The sequence below is a fragment of the Sinohyriopsis cumingii genome, chromosome 3 (genome assembly GCF_028554795.1).
Source record: "Sinohyriopsis cumingii isolate HCF-2022 chromosome 3, ASM2855479v2, whole genome shotgun sequence".
Taxonomy (NCBI): domain Eukaryota; kingdom Metazoa; phylum Mollusca; class Bivalvia; order Unionida; family Unionidae; genus Sinohyriopsis; species Sinohyriopsis cumingii.
Window position 1 is genome coordinate 41,158,682 of NC_142963.1, and position 26,564 is coordinate 41,185,245.

General features: G+C 36.9%; 1 protein-coding gene across 3 annotated transcripts in view; it reads right to left on the reverse strand.

Moving 5' to 3' along the window:
* Positions 1 to 26,564, reverse strand: part of LOC149802749 (solute carrier family 15 member 4-like) — an 87,573-nt gene that overhangs the window by 52,096 nt on the left and 8,913 nt on the right. For 2 of the 3 annotated variants that reach the window (XM_089952169.1, XM_089952168.1), the window contains exon 1: positions 12,873 to 13,160. In XM_089952169.1, the coding sequence (XP_089808295.1) occupies positions 12,873 to 13,155 (283 nt within the window). In that variant the 5' untranslated portion in view covers positions 13,156 to 13,160. Of the gene's footprint in view, positions 1 to 12,872; positions 13,165 to 26,564 lie in introns of those variants that run through there. The other variant, XM_089952170.1, reaches the window with a different exon arrangement.

The following is a 26,564-nucleotide window of genomic DNA, read 5'->3' on the forward strand; positions in this document are numbered from 1 at the left end:
TTTCTAATAACTAAATCTGATAAATATACTGTTAAGCTTTTGGCTAAGCATATTGATTAAAGCTATCAGTTATTGAATTATATCAGTTTAATAAAAGATAATTACTATGTACTTTAAACAATAACGTTAAATTGATACACTTAGACTGATATAAATCTTTATCACTGCTAAATACACAAACTAATCAAGTTATCTTTTTGACGGCAAAGCCTACTTAGAGGTATCTCTTACATGACTTTTGTTTCAAACTACAGACTCCATCTTGTTTTAAAATTTAATTGCTGAAGAATGTCGGGATATCTGTCTAGCTCGGGCAAACGTTTTAGTGTTAGATCGAGTGGGAACTGACGAATTTCTACAGAAAAAATGATATTTCAGTGGTTCGTTTCCAAGATAATGTAGTATAGGTGGCAACTTAGAAAAAAGAAATTAGGAGAATACGTGGTATTTTTTAAATTTGCAAGGTTGATTTGGAGGATAGGAATGTTGGTGACCTAGTAATTGTCATCCTTTTGTTTTAATTTTGTAGGGTTCGCAGTTTTCCCAATACTTGGACAGTTGATGGTCTATTTGTTTAATAATTATTGTTATCGTGCGGAATGTTTGTGTGTTAAATAGTGAAATAGAAAAGAGTGTCGGCTTAGGATTTTCTCACAAATATTTGGAGGATAGAATGCTGGGTGACCTAAGGGTAACAGACAAATATTTTAAGGATATGAGGGTTTTGTTATAAATAAATGTGTGTGCTGTGGCCTTAGGATTTTCAAACTTAACTGGTAGATATTACCGTTACTACTAGTAGTGTCGCTATAGGATTTTGAGGGTTTTTTTTGTATACCTTATGTATGTCACAGCCTCTATCACCCATGACGTTTAATTATTTTAGCACAAAAGCCACATTTCGTGCGCAACCCGTGGAATATGAATCCACGAAAGCGAAGACTGTTTTATTCGACTTTTATTGTCTGCAAATTCGCTACCGGAATTCCTTATCTCTGTTCAAAGTTGTCGGTGACTTTCCATATCCGCCAATATATTCTCGAACTCAGCCATGCAAATTATTTATCCTCGATAGCCACCGAATACAGTTTACTCCTTCTGAGACTAAGTTTGCCACTGCAAGCAGTTCTGCATAGTAAAACATTCATAAATGGATCAGTATCGAAATTAACTTGCTAGTACCACAAGAAACACTGGTTATTATCGCTATAGTCTCAACAAAATTTCCAATTGGTCCACATATGATGGTTGTCGTGATTCCGATTCTTGTCAAACCAAGACAAACAGTTGTTGCCGCTGCAAGCCAACAAATTGCATCTACAGCTAAAGATGCGCGTCTGTATTTTAGTATCAACACTGGTCTCTTGTTGATCTTATCTCGTAGATGTTTCGCCGCTTTGATTTTCACGTCAGTAACATTAAGGGTCTATTATAGTTCTTCTACTAATAATTGGGTAGTACATTTGAACAATTGGCAACCCTTATCAGGACTTGTCACGTCCAGGTGTAACATTTCTAGGCAATTGCCCTTTTTCACTGGTACAACTGTCATACAAGCATAAAAAATATTTTCCTGTCAAACATTTAAATCTCCAGAGATAGTGCGTTCTGGGGGTCTAGCACCCTTTTCATTTAAAAATACACCGATTACGCCCTAACCTATTGCCTCTAACAATCTTCGTCGTCCGTTAAGTGTTACATGGAAAAGTGTATCCTTGTTGAATAACGGTCGAGATCCTTCTTGTCTCAGCTGAGTCAATCTTGGTGTAACATATTCGTTGAAAAGGTTATTATGGTGGATACAGCGGTGAGTTCCACTTCGTCGTTGTAGAAATCAATTCCTGAGTGTTATGGTACCAGTTATTGCAGTCAACGATTGAGCATTTTTTAGTGTTAATACGATTGATCCAAACTGGCTTCGAGTTGATATTGGTAGATCAGGGTGGTCCCAACTATCGATTTCAATTTTGTGCTTAACAAGATTATATTTGAGTATATACGTGGGTCTGGTAACATCACTCTGACGCTAATATTTGTAGACAGGCGGGACAATATTGTCGTCAAAATTAGCATCCGCTGTTAATTGGTCTAACGCGTCGTCGGAAGATTAAACAAGTTCATCACCGAGCTCAGGATTCATTACGTATAATGATAAATCTAATTTTAAACAGAAATACACAAAATGGTTAGGTAACAAGCTGGATATATGTGAAATGCTTCGAACTGACTTTCATTTTTAGCTATCATCGATATTGCTATTGTATATATAAAAGATATTTTGGAGTGCTGGTGTCATGTTCGTTACTCGTTCAATATGTTTAGTTTGGATTAACGATGTTGCTTGACTCCATCCATAATTAGAGCTGTACATAATAAATGAATACAATCGAGACACACGTATCATTAAGATAATGAATTAAGGTCTATCAGAACGATTTAAGTTATCAAAACTAATTTCAACCATTTGCTATTTGAAATTCAGTTGTTTCCTCTTCCTTGTTGGTTAGCAGTTTCTAGTGTGATGTAAATAACATACTACATGTGGTGGTGGGGCGCATTTGCAATATGTTTGTCCAAGTATTGTTTCATCCCGAAAATTGGCAAAATCGACATACTCTTTGATAAACGCAACCGACATATCGTTATCTTTAATTCCATCGTTTTCAGTGATTTCAGCCAGATTCTTTTTGACAGCGACTTTGAGCCAGACAGCATCTTGAATGTCGACGTTAGACGTTTTAAGTTTACTAGTTTGATGTTCAGAAATCAAAAGCTCATCCCAGTTGATTTGAAGAACAACCTGGCTGGTAAATTCAGTCCACTTCTGCTCAGATCTATATCAGGGCCACGTGGTCGGGCTGAGCATCGTCCGAAACAGACATTATGCATAATATTAAACAGACTTCATTGTGAAACAAATACGTGCTTGCGGGGTTGGTGAACGTTCAGAAGCTTGCAACGCTTCAACAACAAAATTACCGCATATTGGTCCATCCAACCGAGTTTGTATTGCTATAGATGAATAAAACATGCTTTCGTCCACCATGCCTTTCGTTAAATAATCAACAGTCAACTAGTGGTGCAAGTCTATATCCGCCAAACTACAAACAAAGTCGAGTCGTCACCACATATGCATTCTAATTAGTACAAGGTCCTGTAGTCAAGTCCAGACTGACCGGACCGTTTTCATGTGTGCATGGCACCACTGATGCAAGTTCATCTCGCATAAAGACACCAAGACAATGTTTGACTCACCCTACCATCACGGGTAAATCGAGACTGGTGAATGGATGCTTCAGGAGATTTGCTTCTGTCAACAGCGATTAGTCCTGCGTATTGTAACGGGTAATCGCTGACCTCTTATCGACGGTATTCGACGACTTGATCGTGGTAATCGAGAGCCTTTCCCTTTAGTTATTCGTATGCGACCGCCATCCGCCTTTGTTAAAGCCATCCCGGATGCAGTTCAGACAGCTCCTAACACGACAGCTTTTTACAAGTACTGGATCGGCTGCTGCTAAAAACGCTAAAATTGCTGCAAGAAATGGAAATATTCAACCGATCATCACTTCCGATTTGGATAATTTTAGCATCATTGAGGTATTATTGTGTTTGGCTGCATATAGCTGATTTAATTGTTTGAGTCAACCACACATAGACATTTTCAGTTAATTTTGTTGAAGAAAGTTTCAATATGATCCCAGAATCGTTTTTATTGCGTTTTTGGTTATTTTCCACAGCTGGTTTTAGCTGAGACCTCCATATACTTCGTGATGGGACATTATTACTTAAATGCGTAACAGGTTCAATCACTCTATCAATTTTCCACAGATGCGTCAAGGACCCTCATTAGCTCAACCGTTGCCTCCAGAAAGTACCACAGCATAAGATTGGTAGCCACCGCGAGCGTCACCAAGTGCATGAAAATACATGTCAACAACAGATTTTCTGAACAACTTCAGGTGTTCCAATGAAAAGTAATAAATCGAGTACAATATCGTGAAATCATGGAAAATCTGCAAAGTATTGTAAATGTTTTAACCCAGTCATATTCCATCAAAGGTTATTATATGTACGTGCAATATAATTGTTTGTATAGACAAACAATAATTCTTCAAAAGGTTCCTGATCGTTTAACTTCTGTCACTTCCAATTTGTCAAATATCATCTTACTTTGCGTTTGATTATTATCTTGAGCCGTAAGTAGAAACGCCACGAATACATGTTTTGGTGTGGTAAGACCATGACGAAAACATTTTTGTAATGCAAACTGTCCTGTAATAACTCTAAGTTGGTGCGCATCTTTGGTATATCCTAGGAACAACAACGTTGATACGGTTTCCGACTGCCTAAACGATAACAAAAGCGATTCTGTAGGAAGTGAAGGTTATATTCACAGACTTCTGAAATGTTGATAGTTCTAATACAACTCTACCATCAGCGGCACCCCAATCACGCAAAAACTGTATCGTTGGAGTTGTTTATACAAGTTAATGTGACTATATGTCTGGCCTCAAAAATTACCTTGCGAACATCTCTACAAAACCCAAATATGCGACTAAGAAAAATTCATTATAAAAAAAAAATTGTAATTAATCTCCACGAAGTTGTCCATGACATTGTGGGAATTGTTAAAAGTGCTATTAGGGCCAAGGACTACAGGTTGGACATCTTCGTTTACGCCGAGTGCATCATTTGAGGTAACCTAACTGTACGCGCTGAGGATCTGCATTATCAGACGTATCCTTTATGAACGTTGTAGTTAAAACAGCTGATCTTGCATAAGCATCGCTGTATCTGATGAGTCCGAAAACCGTCGTAGCAATGTCAGCATTGTCGGGAATGGATTCTATTTCTTTTCCATTGATGGAATAACGTGCACCGTCGAATAATGTTATGATTCAGTTCTTAACAAGTCCAACTCTGGTACTGGCGGGATAATTGGTACCGCCAGCGTCATTCTGTACAAGTTTTCCCCCAATTTTCAAGAATAATTGACATATGAGAAAACACCTAGATGTGTCCTGCACTTTGTAATTCTATTTTTATTAATTGGGGTCCCTGGCCGGGTATGAATGATACTGAAAATCTCTTTGCTCCAATCAACACAGGCGCGCTCATATCAAGTGTGGGATATGAGATATCTTTGAACTGATCCATGGTGAATGTTGTGTTTGTTTTTACTGTAGCTTCCACTTATAAATTATTAGTTTCGGTAATACCGTTTGAGAGATGACGTAATCCACTCACTAATGCCTTATTAACAATTCTAAAATCTGACAGTCACTGTTGTGCGGCTTTATTAACAACTTAACCAGCCGTAGCCGGCATTGTTTCTTTCGATGGTAGCACAACTGTTTCGGGTAATAACTACTTATGATGGTGCATGAGTCACTAATCGTTGTAGCACATATCGAAGACATTGTACCGCTCGCAATCTCAACTTTGTTGCCAAGACGCAGCAACGTTTTTGATACTATCAACGACCCGCACTGCGATTTGTTTAGCAATTGGTGCAGCGATTGACGACAGTCCTGCAAGCACATTTGGTGCGCCTGTGAGTAATCCACGAAAGGCATCACGGAGACCAGTTCTATAATATATCACATAAACAGGATTTCTAGCATTTACAACTCACACTGGTCTCACGCGTCCACAAACGACTCTCATTATATCAAATATCACGTCGATCTCTAATGTACAGTTGTCTGATCAACATTCACATTGAAGATTTATAACGTGTCCGTCTTGATCCACTCGGCTGAAACGAATATGTGTCAACCGATTAGTATGACATGGAAGCTATCAAATCAACTGGTTCGACAAGTGTCGAAACATCAAACAGTATATAAGCCTGAACTGATAGCCTCCAGCACCTACACCTGCCGTTTCAGACCTGCTTTCATAAAAATCACTGATGACTTCTCATGTTAAATTTATCTGCGTCGTTCAGGTGATTCAGACAAACTCAGGCGCGATATGACACCAAGTTGATATAGGTCCTGCACATAGAAATTTATTATTTTCGGTAATATCTTTGGGCCAACCAACAACAGTTCTCAACGACGACTGTCCAAATATTAACCAAATATTGAGGAGATTCAGTTACGATGCTGGATATAAGTGTGGACTCTTGTTCATGTATAAATGTTTTATTGAGTCTTTACTGGTTGACAACGAAATTCCTCGTCAGATCTCATTATTCATTGAGGTAAAATCATACGCACCTGTTGTAAGTTCTACCATACCACAAAATGATCCAAGATCTGGCGAAATACCAGCAAGTTGTTCGTGTCAGGCCACCAATCGGTTGTAATCGGATATTAGGCAAACTGTAATAAAATCGCAACTTTGCTAGCTGCAATCTCAATTGTGCGTGATTTCACAGCAGTAGCAGGTGTACAAAAGTCACATTAAATTCTGGTTTTGTTGATCAGATTGTGATCATCGAGGTTACGCCTGGCATTTAATTTGCAACAACCTGTTGCTTCAGAGTATATTGTTCGCACAAAAATGATTCAGAATTCATCATCGGTTTCATAATAAAACATCATTGATATCTTCAACAGGTTCATGCATCAACGTGCAATATGTTTATTTTTTCTGTCCATGATGTCATTGGAGAGCAACTGCTGACAAATCAATGTGTCCTCATTAGTGATTGTTGGTGCTGTGTGTCCATCTCGAACCTATCTCACAAGTGTTTCCAATCGATACGCGAGGTCGTTATCGTCACACAGTCCACTTAGGTCGCTTCCATTGTTTTCTTCTTCATGTGTGGGTGCAGGTGTACGTTTTGATTGTTTCTCTATTAATTATAGTTGTTCTTCTGGTGTTTTTACAAGTTGTCCTGTGTAAATGTTACTGGTGGCGGCACAGGTCTAGACACGTACATTGTTATATATTCTCTCCATAAAGGTTTACCTTATTCAGTTCTTCCTTCTGTAAATGCAGCAAGCGTTTCTACAAAATGATTCCACTGTTCATATATAGCTTGTTTCTTTCCAGTAAACTCTAAAACTTTTAGAACATTTGGTATTAATATGTTTGTCATTTGTCTTTGATGGCATTTTTATCATGGACTCTATCCAGCTAATGCGTCTCCTAAGAGCGACATCTACTGGATTTGCAAAGATCGCCTGATGCATTTCTTTGCTAACGTATTGAGGTGGTGTTGACAACTGTGTGTTGTACTAGATTGACACGTACAGTATTCTGGCAACTGCCTCTGTAACGTCTTCATGAAGTAGACCAATGGATTTTCTAATTTCCTCTCTGCCTTCAGCAATCTCCGCACGCAAGTATCCAGTAGTCTCTGCAGTTGCTATTGTGGTTTCCTTAATATCCTTGGCATGTTTATCTATGTTACAAATTTAAGCTGGTTCTTCTCTTACCGTTAGCACTGCAACTTGTTCAACGACTTTCTTGTTGCTTTTTGAATATCTTTAATATATTTCACAATTTTCTTTGTTGGTTTAATCAGCGGTGCAAGTGTTTGTTCGACGACCACTGTAAGATCATCCCGTGGAGTTGTATTCACGGTAACATGTCTTGGACACTTTTAGGAACTTCAATAACATTACGAATCAGTCCATGGTGTTCACGAGCAGCTTTATCGCGTCGTCTTTCGTACTATTCTATGATGTCACATCGGACACTTAATATGATTGTTATATTTGCCAAATTGTCAAAGGAAACACGTCTGTGTTAGAAACATTCGCGTTCATGGCCACACAATATGTTTTATGGTCACGTTCGTGTGAGACACATTTGTGTCCTAACACACCCGACAAGTGAGAAATCTATGCAGATCCATATTGACTCTCGCACAGATGTCACGAAACTCACGTACCATCTGTACTTGTTTGCGTACCATGTCCAGACCATGCGCGTCAATACCACAAAATATCATTAACATCTTTTAGTTATCATGGATTATGTTAGGCATATGTCCATATCATTGAATCGAACATATCACATTGGCGTTTTTGTGTTAACCATTTGGAATATTTGCGGGATATTGATTTGGTGTTCAAGCAACACATCGTTGTACACTACAAGACTGTTTTCACTTGAATCCAAAACGTCAATAGTATGTGCTTCATCCATGGTGGAAAAGAAATTGGTGGTGGTGGCGTTGCCACTCAACAACTCTGCCGTCTCAGCTTTGTTACTGACCTCTTTGTAAAATCTTTAAAAATATCATTACACGGTTGATGACGAGCCGACGGGCAATCAACAGTCATTTTTTCCAGTTCCATCGTGGTCAATGATTAACGCACGGAACGATTTGGAAACACGGAATTTCCAGTTCCATTGGAACTATTCTTGGACGGTTTTAGTGCTATATGAGCAGAGAAGTCAACGACTATGTAATTGGAGCATTTAAAATCGTTGAGATTCCTCAACGCGGAACTTTCTCTTTATCGTGATGTTTCTGAATAATACAATATACAATACAATCATGTCTTCATATTGCATGCGATGTCGCATGGAAACTCGTAGGGTAAATACAATTTGAGTTCAAATACGTATAGAACCACCGCAATCAAGGGAACTTGTGTTCGATATGACGCAAACAAGATTATATTTATTTCTTTTAAATGTCACCAGCTGTGATGTTGCTGCAACGTTTTCAATATTATCAGGCGTACCATTGAGTAAATATCATGGTGAGAAGCACAACCCGTGATACAATTAATGTGGACCCATGACACAACTTGATAAACGAACTGATTCTAACAACGAACCAAACCCTGGTGAAACTCTAATAAACAGAGTTGATGCTGCATGTTACCAACATGATCTTATGTGCCAAGCATCAATTGATATCCATGATCGTCAACGTGTAGTCGAAAATCTCATCCATTACGTGAATGAGATTAAACCTACAGTCGGAGTTAAATCGCAAGATGTATCATCAAACGAGGTATCAAAGCCATAATTGTTTTGTGACCTTTAAAAGAAATAACATCTATTGAAAAAAACAAGCAATGAACATAAGAGTCAGGCAGTAAGAAAAGTGTACTATAGTCCGCGTGGGTTTTGGAAATATGATGCCACTGCGGGAACGTTAGAAATTGCGGAGTTGCTCGAGCATGGTTAGCCGAACATGCATATTGCAAATTTACCTACTAGTATCAACAAAGAATTTCAAGCGGGTGTTTTGATGTCCATAGTTCTAATGATGTTCATGAGGCTGATCTCATTATTTCTTCCACATGATCGTGTACGTGATGGATAAGCCAGATTACACGCATACAAATGCACGTTAACCATTGCAAATGTTGCAAGCAGATACAAACATTGCCATTATGCAGCGAAACAGATATAAGACCCGTCTTCGATGAAGCAATGAACAGTATCCACTCATCTGGATCAAGAACTATGTTTAGGGCTGCCATTGCACCATCGATGTTGTTGCAGGATACAATGTCACCTTCCATGAAGAATAATGGGACAAGATCCTTTAGACGGTCACGGAACATGGAAGCCCTAACATCACCTGCCAGGAAATTCCACTGCTATAGTCTGGAATCCAACAGCTCTGCCTTACTCTTTCATATTTCCAAATTCCTGAGAATGTCATTCAGTTCACCTTGTGTTATGAGGTGTGGTTCAGAGGAGGAGGACGGAAGAAATTATGGATCATGGGACATTAATGGTCCAAGACTAGAAGTCTCATCCTCTTTCTCTTCCTCATCGGACTCAGGTGAAAATGATTATGGTACATCAGGAACCGGTAGTCCTCCGTGGATTACTGTGACTATAGTTCATGGAATGTTTGGATAATGCACAGTCCACTTTTTCTTCTTTGACACACCTTACCGAACTGGAGCCACCATGCAGAAGTAACAACTGCTGCCATGATCTGTTGCCTCTCTCCAAATCATTGGCACTGCAAAAGGAATAGATTTCCTTTTCCTGTTCAACCACTCTCCATGATTTGTTGAACAAGTGTCGCAGCATATGTGTGGGGCCCATCTCTTGTCATAATCTCCAATTTTGCAGCCAAAATAAATGTAATAGGCCGTCTCGACTATAATGGTTATACTGTGCTTTTGTGATGTAAAAGTCACTTTACCACAAACATAGCAGAAGTTATCTGCGTTGTTCGCACAAGTATGACCCATCACTGCTCACTTTAGTGAAGCAAAAATATGTCCCTTTGCAAAATCAAACACCGATAAATAAGACAGGAAGACCTGTGTGATTCCAAGAGCTTATATAGGCAATTTGTTTAGCACAGTGATGTAAGCTTAGCTATGATTGCATCAACCATGACTTCTAGTAATAAAATGATGCAATTCATATCATGTATGACGCGATACAATCTTCAGATTGGATCATTCATTGTTTTGGCAAAAAACGCAAGCACTGTCCAAACCCTGTCATATATTTATTTATAGATCCAGTCAAAGATGTAGTTTAGTCATTTCTAGTTTAAATTGAGATCCCTTCCACTTATAACTCACTTATCCTCCGCCATTCACAAGTCAAGAGTCTTATATACTGACCTAGTATCATATTTTTAATATAGAGCTAATCAACAATTTTAAGCATAATTTTCGTTCTCAGTGATCCATGATTAGTCACGTTTAATGTGTAGTCGATCACCGAGGCCAGTACGTAATGTCAGCAAATGTGTTTCACAATGCTCAAAATGTATGTATGTATGTATGTATGTATGTATGTATGTATGCATGTATGTATGTAAGTATGCGTTACTGCGTCTATCTCGGATGTCTCTGTCTGTTTGTTTGACCTCTTCCCTTTCGTCGACTATTAATCCACTGGTTGAACATAGTATGTGGCATGCTTGCAAAAATGAGTAACAGTCATGATGATAGAGGTTGTAATATACATCAGGATAAAAAGTCCAAAAGGTATAAGATGACACTAATCTATGCTATGCTTTTTAAAGAATATATATTAGAGAAAAAGAGTCTTGTGCTATGGGGCTTTTTGATTTGAGTGTTGTTTAAATGGTGGCCTTTTTGATCAAGTCTGTTGTATACTTTTTGCGGAAATCAGGATGGTTGGCCTCGGCATTTAAAAAAAAGAATTCGAAGGATGCAAGTGTCATAACAATGTGTGCACGAAACTATATTTTGTTTTATATATGCTAATACATTGATAGACTACGTTCCATTGCCTTGTAAAGCGTTGTCATGGTGTATGATTTTAAGAATATGAGATTTCGACATAGCGATTTATATTCCCCTACTGTTGCACCAACAAAGGGCTTTTAGAAGCGAGAGGGTGGTGAAGCACTCTACCCCTGGGGTCTGGTCATATATTTGGCTACATCCAGAGTACATATAGTGCAATTTTTCTCTATTTCGTCGCAATGCACATGAGCCTTGTGATGAAGCTTCGACTTGAAAAATTTTCGTATACAGCTGTACAGTTATGTGAAAATGTAACTGTTGTCTCTCGCTGTCCTTTGTATGCTTTAATAATTTTTAAAACGTTCAATGTTCCAGAATTTGTTCTAAAGTTGTATGCCACATAAGGACAAGCTATTGGATAGTATAAAATCAGTTTCAGGTTAGACATTTTGCAGCGAACCGACAAGCTCAATTCGGTATATGCTTTACGCAATAAACAATACAAAGTTTTTGATCTTGTATAAGCCGATGCAATTATTCTTGTCGTAGTCAAAATATGCACGCACTTGGCAATTATAATAATAATCTATAACATCCGTTTTAAAACAGAAGAAATTAATGTAGACAGAAGCCAGTTTATGTGCAAGCATGCGTAATGTATATCAATGCATTCGTATTTAAACGCATGTATATGTTTATCACCCGTATTACACGGTTGTTGTTGTACTTTTAGATATTCCGAGGAGTCATCGTATGATTAAAGATATTGGTTTGATGGATGTACTCATCGACGCAGTGTGAGAGAACAAAGGTTCTTGACGAACGGGTCTGAAGGGTAAGGATGTTTTTTAACAGACCTGGGAGTGGTGGACTAAATAAAATCTTTCCTTACCCATTCATCGTGGATGGTAAATTTAGAGTATTCAAATTCGTCGTTGGGATGACATAAGATGACTGCGTCATATCTGTTGATGGACAATATATTACGTTTTCGAAATAAAAGTCAGTGTCAGTATACGTAAGGCATTTAATGCACTATCATACTTGTTGACGAAGAATATATTAATCATATTTGTTGATAATCCATATATCCATCATATATATTAATAAATCCATATATTAATCACATCTCTTCGTAAATTCATGCATTGTTCATACTTGTTGTTTTATATATATATATATATATATATATATATATATATATATATATATATATATATATATATATATATATATATATACTAATCATGTCGGTTGATAAACTTGATGCGCACGTTGACAAATGATACTACCTGCAATATTTTAATTCTATGCGTGAACGAACAATACCGTTTGTTATATCCGTTGATGAACTTTGTTTTCATGTATAACGCATAAGGTTTTGATTTTTTTTTAGCTTCGTTAATGAGAGATGGATTAAGGATGTGAGCTATGATATGAGATATATTTAATTATCGATTGTTTGCATTAACAATCATTATTTACTTCCATGTTTTTGTTATGTGTCATCTCTAGATCACTTTCCACTTGGTTTCATAATAATTGAAAGAAAGTAGAGTGTTATTATTTAAAAAATACAATATATAGCGTGAATAAAAAAATATATGATCAGTTTTATTTGTATTATCATGTGGTGTGTTGAGTTTTAGTTTCTAAAACAATGATGAAAATGTGATTGTAAGATGGGTGTCCTAGCGCTTGGGCGTCATGAACAACTCAATTTATTTACTTTTGATGAATAGGGAGAGATGAGTACTTTACCAATAAAAATCCAGACTGTCATGGACACATGAAAACCTGTAAACTGTAGTTCGGACATGCAAAACAGTACCATGTTCTTGAGAACACTAAAAAATGCAAGCCTTTCACAAAATACAACAATTAGGATCAGCCTTACACTGGGAGCACACACAGAATACCATGTAATTGGAACATCAGACGGTGTATAGGCTTTGTTGATTATGGCACTTTCTTTGACGTTTCCGTTATCCGTAACTGGTGATAGCAGTGGTGTACTTGCTGAAGCTTCGGACATGGTATTCATTTATATGACCTGAAAAGATACAAATTTAACATAACATATCGACAGGTTAGAAACAAAAGGAAAGGTGTGAAAAATGTATCCTTTATATGCCTGGGGATCGGGTCGCAGACAGTAAAGATGCGTAAGTTCATCATATAATATGCCATTAGTGCCAGTGGCACATATCTCCCATATTAATGCCTGATGTCTTCATTTTGTTCGCACTGTTTGTATTATCTTATATTTTGCTCTCTCAGCTACTATTTCAGACATTCGTCCTGATTCATCATTGTACATTTCGATTTTTTAAAAATAGTACAATGTCACCACAAATGATTACAATGCTAAAAAATGTTTCGATTACATTATAAAGGTATTTTCGAGATCATGTAAAGTTAGAAATGAATAAATTTTGCAAGATTCTCGGTGATTTCTTAGCGATGGTTCCAGGTAGAATACACCCACTGCAATGGAATTGAGAACATAATAGTTTGATCCTGCCGATAAAAAATACAGACTACCTATTTGCTGGTGAATAAGTCAGTATTTCAAAAACAATTAATAATAAATCCACATTGAGTCGGATTTCTGATCTGTAATATAAAATACAATAAATCCACATTTGGCTGGATTACTGGACTACTCGATCAAAGATAATTAATCCGATGAACGAGTGTATACAAGGCGAGTATCTCAAGCTGCAGAATACAAAACCTAAGACAATAGTAAAAGAAAATGAATGATTTATTAAACGTTCAACTGACATTTAAAAATCGAATTTAGAAACTTAGCTATATTGCTTATTGTGACTTAAAAAATAGTATTGCACCACAGTCAAAGTCTCCATGTTGTTCACCGGTAAAATATGACAGTAATACTTATGTAACAGATATGTCTTAAACGAAACAAAAAAAAAAAATCCATGATAAACACCTTCCTGTTGGATTTGGATCCACCCCAAATCAATCATTAAATATTAAAAAGAACTATGGATTTCAGAGGTATTGATTGCCTCTATGAGTTTTACAAGTGGTTGGATAAGATAGCAAACGTAGTGTACAAGACATTAAGATCTAAAATGATGAAAAAACATGTGGTGTACACATATGATGAGGAAAAGTTTTAATGAAATGTCTCGTGTCCGTGAAAACAAATCTAAAAAGTCGAAGGTATTCCCGACCATGATCGTCTAATCGGAATGTACAGAAGACCTCTTCTCAACCACTTCAACTAAAAATTAAAATATGTAATCTTCGTCCTTTGTGCATCCACAGCGTGTCTGGACGTGACAGTCGTCTATATATCAAGGAGGTTCGATACAAAATCCTGATAAATATGTTTATATAAAACAGACCCACGATGAGAAAATGTATTTCGTTGAGCAACTAAAAACTTCATGGACGATAATTCCATGAATGATTATTACGAAATAACTGTAAAAGGATCAGTTACTTTCTGTAGATGGCATTTACCAATTTGAGCAAATGGATGGTCTTGACGTATTTAATGAAACAGCTATACCCCCCCCCCAAAAAAAAAAAATAAAAAAGAAACGTGTTACTCACCACCTGCTAATTAAAACAAACCCATTTTCACTTAATAGTGCAAAAAAGAAGTGTTGTCACACTCCAACTTCCGAACTTTATGGAACCTACACGAATATGACATATATGTTACGTGTGATATACAAAAGGTCAGAAATGTAGGTATTAAACACTGCAATCTAGACTAGATTTATTATTACAGCGTTCCGTGGTTGGATCATGGTGCAAGTGTAAAAACATCAAGGAATAAAATTTAATTTCTCATAATTTGCGCTTGAAGAATAAAAGTGGAATCCCTGGAAATATTGGTGAGATATCAGATAGGTATGCAAAACCAAATTAAAAATTCGATACGAATCAAAATTAAAATGGCTTTGTGCAGATAGCTATAAAAATGCAAACGCATTCATCATATATGTATATATTAATAACCTCCATGAATGCATTATGTGTCGACGTTACCGGTGGATAAACATTTAGATTGGAAAAGTACAAACAAATTATATGGTTAAAATTAAATCTGTTCCAAACAACTGACAATGATCATAGTGTTTCCATACTTAACCAAACACCTGATAATAGTCATAGTGGTTCCGTACTTAACCAAACACCCGATAATAGTCATAGTGGTTCCGCACTTATCCAAACACCTGATAATAGTCATAGTGGTTCCGCACTTAACCAAACACCTGATAATAGTCATAGTGGTTCCGTACTTAACCAGACACCTGATAATAGTCATACAGGTTACATACTTAACCAAACACCTGATAATAGTTATAGTGGTGCATAATTAAGCGAATTCAGAGATACTATAAATCATACAAGACTATTGGGGCGACTTACGTTAATCTCCCAAATAAACTACACCAGATGAAAATCATGTATCATCACTGCAAAAGAAGCTGATTGATATCTACAATGGTGCAATATCAGCTGAACCAACACGATGATGTGCATTATGAATAAAATAAATGTAATATACTTTACAGAAACATAAAGCTATACGATCACTTGGATCAGAAAATAAATGTATAACAACGATATAAATATTTGTCCTGTTTGAAAAAATTATCATGGCTTAAATCATACAAAGAACTTAACACAAGTTTAATATAAAAGCAGCAAGTGAATTCAAAAAGGAATTCTTCCCATTAATGAGTTCGGTAAGTAGTTCTTCCCATTAATGAGTTCGGTAAGCAGTTTAAATCTCCTCGTAGACAGAATATGTCTACAACATATGAAATTAAACTTCCAAATGTTAATCAATCGTACCATTTGCAAGGAGAACAGTTATTCGCGATGGCTTGCTGTTGATTTGTATAAAAATATATCAAATTAATCAAAATGACCTATGATTGTTGTTCAGTGTTAGAGCTTTTCAAATGGTTGATGGATGAATATACATTGCAAAAAGATATATTTGAATAGTACCGTTACATATTTTCCGTGTTAATGTAAAATGAGCATTGACGACATAAAGGATTTAATGAAGTTATACGATTCTTGTGACTATCCCAAGGACGACATATCTGGCATCCCTCCATCGAACAAAATAATTGCTGGACCATTTAACGATAAACTAATAGGCTCGCGAATAACAGAATATTGTGGGCTACGGGCGAAAATGTATCCATTCAGAACTAATAACGAATAGAAGAAAGAAGGAATTAGAAAGAACTTTAGGTTCAATATCAATAGAAATTTAATTCATTCACATGGAAAATTATAAAAAAGAATGACATTACTCAGATCGTACAAATCTGAAAGATATACCATTAAATGAATAAAGTATAATTGATGACAAGGTTTATGTGAATCATGATGTGAATCAAATTACCTTAGTGTCACGTCGCCACCTTGTATTGGAAAGAAAGCTCGAGTCTCATTAAAAGTTTATTTTCCTTTCTATTTCAAAGTATGTACAATATCTACTGGTGAAACACCTGAAAGTACGCGATTAGTTCACTTTCAATGAAGAGAGTTTACTCTGCTCTTTGCTCTTGTTATAGAAGACAACGGAACAAATTTATTTTCCCTCTAAAATCTTTGACTGCAGAGTTGTACGTCTGCACGACTACCTAAACTGATATGTAAAAAAGTCTACCAATTAAAGCTAGTGTAGTTCGGTGTGTTGTGTTCTTTTCATATTATCGAAATTCCCAGATTTATCAATCAAAGCATTGGTTCCGTGGAACATATCAAGCGGTTACTCTAACCAACTAGTAAGTCTTCAGGATCAATCTCGATCACCTTTATGTCATAAGTCTTGTTCCACAGAACTTAAAATATTCTCACGCTAAAATGCCTAACTGGTTAAAAAAATAAATTGTGCCAAAGAAAAAAGTAACGGAAACAAGGCTATGAAATATGAACAACAATTAAAATTAATATGTTTACATTCCAAAAATGTCTCCTAAATGTATCACATGAATGCACTTCCTATTATTTAAGAAACTACAACTTGCATGGCAAGAAAAGAAATGGTCAGTTGCTATCAACTCATTTGGGAAATTTTGCTAAAAGAAGAGGCCTTTGGTGAGAGATCCGAGCTAAATATGTAACAAAAGAAGAATTAGTTGAAACTTGTGTGCAGGAAACGACATTCACAACATTCTGTTATGAGAATCTCGGCGGGTAGACCCAAAAAGTAGCAACACAAATTGTAGAGGGTAACTATGACAATATGCCAAGAGAATTTAGTTACACTAAACAAAGAAAAGATTGTTGTGAATCAGGCTTTCAATATAAGGCACCAACTCTTTGTTCACTGTATGAAATCAGAAACACAGAATTAATTTGAAGAACGCCAGTGACAAACATAATGCAAGTAAAGAACCCTATTGGATACAGAATGCACCCTGACATAGCATATACACAACGTGTTAAGAGTTACAAAACCGATAAAGAGATTTCTCGTGGAAGGTATAAAATATGTTTAGGAGATGCGCAAAAAATATTCTGACTAAAGAAATAGTCCTGAAGTTATTTCTATGTCAAGCAGCACGTTAAGTCAGTTGTAATGTGTCCAGATTAGGTTTCATTATAGTAATAACGCAAGACGACGACACAGCCGTATATGTATCTGCATTAAAACTAAACATGATATGCTGAGACTGAAAAAAGATTTATAAGTAGTTATGCTTGCTCCGAACAGATGAAATTTCATCAAGAAGGGAGGTCACATTTGAAATCGCACGCCAACGTTTTCTTAAGAACAGCTAGACCTCTTAAAGAGTCCAGAAGTGTGAAGTCAAATTGGTTGTCTTCAAGAGACCTGCTAGATTCTTTTACTACGAACATAGATAGATTTAACCCAAATCATACTATGGATCAAGAATTATTTGTATATGTTTACAGCCAGTTTGAGAAATATTCACGTATTTTACGAGAATCTCGAGGAAAATCAAATACGCCACAGAAGAAAAACAATATAAAAACACGAGATAAAAGAATGAATAGCCAGAGATTGGCAAACGGAAGAAAACTGGTCGTTCGTGGATGAGCTTTCTTAGTCTAACGTTCAAAATAATAAAAAAAACAACGAACAAAACAAACTTAAAGTGGATATAATTGTCATTCCAGGCTACTAGGAAATTGCATGATGAAACGGCACACCACAGTCATCTTGGCACAAAAATTGCCAACTGTTGCAAAGGACTTTGACCATATGGAGCATGTGCCAAGAGCCTAGACAAATATCAACCCTTTGAGAACAACAGTTGCTAGAAGGTTATGGTAAATAAATTATTGTATGTGTTTGGTATAACCATTTAGTAGCTGTAGATAACTGATCGATATTGCTTAAGCTCATACCATGTCGTCGTCTTGGAAATAATGAAACAGTTTCCTTTTAGGTTGCACAGCTAATATACGCCGATCATAAACAGTTTTGTACCATGCAAAATGTCTCCGTTCTAGATATAACATTCAAAGTGAAATGAGATACTATGGAGTCCACGGTTTAATTCGCTAAAACTAAAAGTTTTAATTTTCTTTCCATTAAATTAAGTTTTAAGAATATCAGCAGCAGAGAGGGTGGACAAGCTCTAATTGGTTCACTCGTAATTTTGCAAAATAAGCCTTCCTGGAAAACCGCAAAAACCACACAAAAAACGCGATATCCAGTGTAAGGCAATCCTGTCAACGACGAATTGGCTTACCCGTCTATCGCTGATAGGTTTTCTAATCGCGATACATCGAAGGAAAATACGCGATCGTGTCGGTGCCAAGTTGGAGGCAGCGAACTCTCTGCTGCTATTATCCAAAAATTGTATCAAGACCGACTCGATATCGTGCTCGAGCATCATGTAAATTTATTGTTATAAATCCATGCGGGGTTGACTGAGCCTGACTAAATAAATGTCTAAACTTAATTATGTCCATATCACCGCTACACCAGATCTGATGAATATTTCGTAACATGTGAGTATCAACTCCATTAAACACAGCAAGAGTATTACAATTATCTCTGATCACTTTTGGTATTTGTGTATACCGCTGGGTTGCATAAATGACATCTGTGTTTTTGTGTCTGCCTCTGGAAAATACTCTAGCAGGATTTGATTGCCTATCCAGGATTACATCATCGTACACGACTAAATTGTTAATAAACCCATCAATAGCATCAACACTTGGCGCTTCATCGATATCAGTGATAAATTCAACAACATCGTCACCGCGCTCATATAACGATTTTGCATTTTCATTAAAATCTTTAAGTACATCGTAGCATCCTTGATTATCAACTGATGGTGCTACCAAATACAACTTATCCCACTTCATCCACTTCATTATCAAATTGAGTAGTAGTTGTGTTTTGCCACTTCCAGATGGACCTATGATAATCATGCGAACATAATTTGGTAGCGCAGCATGATGCTTGACTGGTTCTCGTTTTCTTGTTGCAGAAAAGTCAGTGATTTCCATGTTATAGAAATATATAAAAAGAATATGGATTTATAATGTGTGAAATGCAGGACACGTACCGCAACAGGTGATCTAACAACCATTACAACACAAAATAACAGATCAGCGGTAACGGGTAAGTGTGAGCGATGAGGTACAAAGAAATTTAAATTTATTCCCTCACAGTCAAAGTCAAATAATATTATTTAAAAAAACGAGGTGATATTGCAGCAAAATTAACAAAATTACCTGTGACTCATTGGGCTAAATACCCAGGAGAAAAACATCTTCCAGGATATAATTACTGTGGTCTTGGAACCCGACTTGATATCAGACTTGACAACCAAGACCAACCAAAACCAGGTGAGTATCCGAAAAATGCTATTGATAAAGCGTGTCATGCTCATGTTGTAGCTTATAAAAGCAAAGATCTGCAGCACAGACACATAGCAGATGTAAAATTAATTCACGCGCTAAATTCCATCACGAATAAATCCTTCAAGGAATCACTGGTTAATTCGTTAGCAAGATCCGCGATGAATGGTAAATTAGCGCTATGTGCTGGTAATTAATTATAATGGAATCGATTTATTATTCCCCAAGAGGATATTGGAAAGGTAACGCAGCGATTATTAAACTCGATGAAGCAGCAAAAGTTACACGTGTTACTGCTAAAAAGTGGTTATCCAAACAGGCAATATGGCAAATTACCTACCACCACCATAGCAAATTCACTTTGCACATCTTGATGTTAGTGTTCCTAATGAAGTTCATCAAGCTGATATATTTTCTACCACATGATACTGTTAAAATCCAAAGACGTCAAATAACATACAAGTACGCGCTAACTGTAGTTGACGTTGCAAGTAGATACAAAGAAGCAGAACCGTTGTCAACAAAGACAGCAACTGAGATAGCTTCTGCGTTTAAAAGAATTTAACATCGTGGTGGTCTACGATGGCCACAGCTGTTACAAGTTGATCCTGGCAAAAAATTTCAGGGTGCAGTATCATCGCTGATGAAGCAACATAATGTCAACATCAGACGAGGACATACTGCAATTCATCGTGATGAGGCAATTGTTGAACGATTTAATCGAACACTTGCTGCGCGGTTATTTGGATATCAATACGCGAAGGAATTCATTCAAGACAAGAGATCTCGTGAATGGGTTGCAAGATTACCAAATGTGATAACCGCGTTAAATAATGAGATTACTCGAACAACCAACATGAAACCTATTAGCGCAGTCACAAAAAACATATACCCGTACAACGACGTGATTTTTCAACACAGCCAGTGCTGGGCAATGACACTGTAAGATATTTATATGAGCCCGGTGAACCTGAAGGTGGTAAAAAAAGAAAGCGACTGATCCTATTAGGAGTTTTACCACACACAAGATATCTAACATAACAAGATCCACGGGTAGACCCGCAATCTACAGACTGGATTCAACTGTTCCTCAACGTGGATTTACACGTGAACAATTACAAGTAATTCCCGAAGACACACAATTAAAACCGCGACCACTTAACTAGCACCCCTACGTCGATTACATTCAAGGCAGGTCAGCATCACATTTTCTCGTGTATGACCGCGGCTGTTATCTTTTCTATCTACGGTAAATTGTCTTGGATTATTAGTCGAGTACTGCCATAACATTATACAATTACAACTTGCACAGTGATTATTCTGCCGTTGTTTCAGCGCGTTGGTAAATTCAACGTCGATGTCAAAGTCGCGTTTGTTTGGCTTTTTTTTGTCACTTTGTTTATAACCAGCCAATTTTTTTCTTATTATATCCTTGTCAATATCATCATTGATCACTGACTCGTCCAAGACGATTCTCCGCAGTTGAGATATTTTTCTAACTCGAGACACTGCAAGATAAATTTAGTTCTGCCATTCGATACGATCATCAACGATCCAAAAACTGTATCAGCAATAGTTAATCCCTGAGATGAGTGAATCATCATTGCGTATCCTAGCGTCCACGGAGATTGTCAGCGTGTAGCGCATTCTCTACAACACTGACATCAACTGCGACAATATCATTTAATACGTGATTTTGTTTCCTTGACTCGGTCTGTCCTGGTATATCAACGTCAATATTCTGCCGTCGCGTATCAGCTGGTCGATAACAGAGCGGCACTGGCAACGTTGGAAATTTTTCTTTATGTTACTGAAACAACCGCTGTTGAAGTGTGTCTCTGACTATCTTTCTACTTGCCACTATCAAATCGTTTGGTCTCCACGTTTGTAGAAATTCGTTCATAGAAGTTTCTGAAATTATTTTACGCGCTATTTCACATAGAAATTTGTTCGGTTGTAGTCTGATTAATTTTTTTTATTCCTTTAATTCTGCATCAAGAAATATGTGATCATTAGTTATCTCCGACTAATAATCAACAAAATTCTTCAACCAATCGTGTGGAGATGGTCCAACAAACGGTGGTGGTTGGCCGTGATTGCCGCACATTATCACAGCTGTATTTTTCAATAACAACCAATCGAGAAATGTTTTTAATATTTCCAACGACACTGTACACACTTCATCCCAAATGATGATCTTTGGAATATATTTCTCTCCCATTCGATCTGGAGTCCATGTGCCACCGCTGTATTTGAAAAAAACGTGATAAGTACAAGAATTGACTCCTCGTTGTTTCATCTCCCTGGCGAGTCTATGTGTTGGTGTTAGCACAATCATATCATCGCATTTCTGTCGAAATAATTCGATTACCCGAGTTGTCTTACCAGAACCTCCCAGTCCGTTCAAATAGACCGTTTTCTGTCTGGACACTGGATCATACACGGATGGCTCCGACGATAATTCTGATATCTGATCGCTGCGATAATTATCTTTAACCGCAACATCCGTTGATTCACAATAACAATGTAACATTTCTTTTTTTTTATTCTCCACGATCCCGATGATTCATCAGTGCTTGTGAAACGAGCCAGTAATTCTGAACATTTTTTATTCAAGTAAAATGAATCCGTTGCAACTCTAATTGCGGTGTCAGGAAATCTATTTATCATCGATAGCAAATTTATAGAAACATAAGCTAGCATAGAAGATCTTAAATGTGTATACTGAGGAGATTCTCCGTCGGTGTAACTAACAATTGTGCCCAACCATGTTCCGTCAGACAAGTAAGCGTCTTCCCGATTACAAAATATATTTCTCGCAACGGCATCAGCAATTATAAAATCTAATTCAACATCATCCATAATCAATCATGAGTGATGCCGTTTATGATCATATGCACCACCCTGAGTAAATTTACCAATTATTTTTCTATTGAGATCTTTTGCGGTTTTTTCACTTTTGCTGAGTTTAATCCTGAGAATATTAAGAGCATTATCGAAGATGACATCAACAGGAGTATTTGGACATCCCCGCTTATATTCTTCGATGACCTCATCTACACTGATACACTCCGGTGTTGGTAACCAAACCGAGGTCTGCGTCCGATATATTATAATTGCTTAACTGACGGTCAACGATATTAACACGTTACCGTCAAGCATATATCGTAATAACACTATTGGTGCCCAGCGTCGCTCTGAGAAGTGTCTACCAAACCAAACATAACAACACGGATGAAGATTCTTAGCGAATTCAAACGACACTACACCAGTGAATCCTGTCAGGTCAAAATCGGGTAACTAACCATTAATCGCAACTCGTGTCATCTCGTTTGTAGGAAGTCCGAATCTTTTAAAATATCCAGCACACTCACCCATCCCGAGAACACTTCCCGGATAACACGGTACCATATCCACCGAAATGACATCATTGTGGTTATGTTCGGTATTCCACAAACCGCCATGTCCATATTCGATACAACTTAACTGAACATCTTCGAGGAACTCAGCGCGTGTTGGTCTCCATGAATTTCTCTCTCTCTCTCGCGGCGTGGGCTGCAACTGACGGAACTGTAAAACAATTAGTTAATAATTGCTCAGTATTTTCTGAATTTCTTTCCGCGAGTTTTCTCATTGCGAGTTGGAAAGATTCTTTACGATATAAGTCGCCGTTAGGTCTTAAAAATTGATCATATTCTTCATTTTCGGAACTCTTAAACAATCACACTGACACGGGATCGTTTTTACTTATCTGTTTAATAAAATCAAACATATTTTCTGGAGAGTAAAATCTCACGACACGATCTCGTAGAAATATTGTTACCGCGGAGGTCCACGCGTGAGCGTTATAATCAATAATTTCAATTGGTGTTCCATTTCCCTTATTCGTTGATTCATATAAAACCTCTCCTGTTAACGTTTTTACAGTTATTGGAAATTTTAATTTGCTTGATAACTCAGCGACATCATTTATTGTAGCTCCTGTATCTTTGACCTGCTCGGTCCACTTCGCTATTTTTCCACGTCGCAGATCAGTTAAACCGTTTCCACGCTTCGCATTTTTAAAATGTTCTGTTACTCGCTCGGCTATACAATTCAACGATGAAAATCTCATCGGGGCAAGATCATTAATGTTAGGTCTATCATTTAGTTGATAAATTCCATAAATAACGGCTGTCACAGGATACGATCGAGCGTAATATGGTCTGTCAATTCCAGTTAACATTCCTGGTTTGGAATCTTTACTTAACACAGCAGTTTTTCCATTAGCACGTTTGTCACGGATAATCCACGTATCGGAATCTGCTTGCACAATAAACTTTATCCTGAGAAGATATTTCTGACTGAGGTAATCGGTAATCGCTTTCGCTCGTGTATCGTTCATTGTAGCATCAATGACTTCGTCGTCTCGTATAATTTTAAATATAGACCACACGTGAGATGCTCCATCATCACGAAATTCTTTTCTGGCATCTCTGACAATATAAATCAGATCAGTCAGAGCTCGTCTCCGCGAGTCAGGGGTTAGTCTGTCAAGATGGAATCTAGAAGCTTTCCAGGGCTTGATTGCAGATAATCTCTCAAACTCATCCATATATAATTAAGACAAACATTTAAATAAAAAATATTATATATACAATGTCTCAAACAAGAAATCAGTGTAAATGGCTTATGGTGGGTTCATTGACTCCTTGTAACAAATCCTGATAAAAGAATTCTGCGGACATCAGTCACAATGTGTTCATAATGGTAGTGTAGGACCAATACCATGTCTCCGATGTGGTGTCGGAGTTAGAGGAAGAACACAGTTGTGCGCTTATTGCGATGGTAAGCTATACAGGGAACTTAAACGATATTATGACAAGAAAAATAATGACAGTGACAGAGTTAAAAAACGAGAAGAGGATTATTTAAATAAGTTCTCAGACAAATTATGATTTAGACAAATACATTATATATACTGGAGCAAAAAGATTTTGTCAGACATCTTATCATTAAGAACTACGAAGCAAATCGTAATGGTGTAGTTAGAAATTGTAGGTCGAAGAAACCAGTTGGTGCAGTTGATAATGCTGGTTATCTTAGATTTAGCGCTGGGGGAAACATTATTACAGTCACAGGTTTGTATTCGAAGTTTATTACGGGGAGATCAAAGACGGTCTTGTGATCGATCATATCAACATCAACAACGATAATTCTCTTCAAAATTTACAGGATATTACACAAAGTGAAAATTCTGCACGAGGAGGGACTGGGAAATTCGAGAAGATTCCTAGAGCAATTAAATCTTTCAATGTAGAGACCGGCGAAGAGATATTTCAATCAATGAACGCGGTTGACAAATATGTTGGTATTCACTCACGTTCGGTCCAACATGTTGCAGATGAAATAATCAGATCATCATTTTCATACCGGTTAGGAAACTGGATTTCGTTCTATTATATTTCATTGGTGTTATATACAGATAACGGAGATAACTCTGCCGCGATTGTGTAAAAGTCAATTATGGAGTTACCTCAGTTGATTTCAGAAGATTGCGCAATGCAAGTCATTACCCTTTTACAGGCAACATATTATCCAGAAAATAAATAAATTTCTAGTAGAACTAAATTCAAGTTTTTTGTTGCAATCCAAAAGTAACTGTCTGAAATATACGGTTCCGTGGCGAACTATCTATTATTGTTTTCACACTACAAGCCACAGTGTGAAGAAGGTAAACAATTCTCTGTATTACCTGTAAGGTTAACAAGGAAGTAAAAAATATCCAATTACTTCCCATTGATAGAATCAAGGATTGTCAACACGGGCAGGCGTATAATTCATTATTGGGATAAATAATATTTTTTTCACAGACAATATACCTAATTTGCTGAATTCGTTTGGTTTTCTGGCTTATTTATATTTTTTCTGCGATTATATTTAAGAAAAAAGAAATACAAAACGGCGAAAAAGCCACGCCCATCGCATGAGCTATTTTTGAATTTCCAAGTATCAGTCAGCTTATATACTATAGGGTCCGTATTATATACTGAGGTTTTCGAAACTCAACAGATAAAAAAACACACCTTCCGCCATATCACCAAGAAGCCGTGATATTTTGCACCTCACGGGATTGATTTGGGGGAGGGTGTGCAAATTTGTTGAGTGTAGAATATAAGCCCGTATCTGTCTGTGCTGTCCTTAGCATAAGTTACATGTTTTACTTCCTTAGCATAAGGTATATGTTGTACTGTCCTTAAACTACCCGTCAAACCTACTAGAATGTCATAAGACAATCTAGAGGTGGCACGGTAAATAGTGTATGTATATATATATGTTGTACTGTTCTTACGCTACCCGTCAAACCTACTAGAATGTCATGAGACAATCTAGAGGGGGCAAGGTAAATAGTGTATGTATATATATCCTTAATTAAGAATGCGGTGGCAAACTAGGAGTTTATGGGAGTTGTCTTTAGTGTAAAAAGAACACCATCTGGACTTGCTAGAATGTTGTAAGGCAATCTAGAAGTTCACATATGGTGTAAAAAAAATTAATTTTATAATATAATGAATTACGAAAATATCAATGATGTAATTGTTATTATTAAAAAATTAGAACATG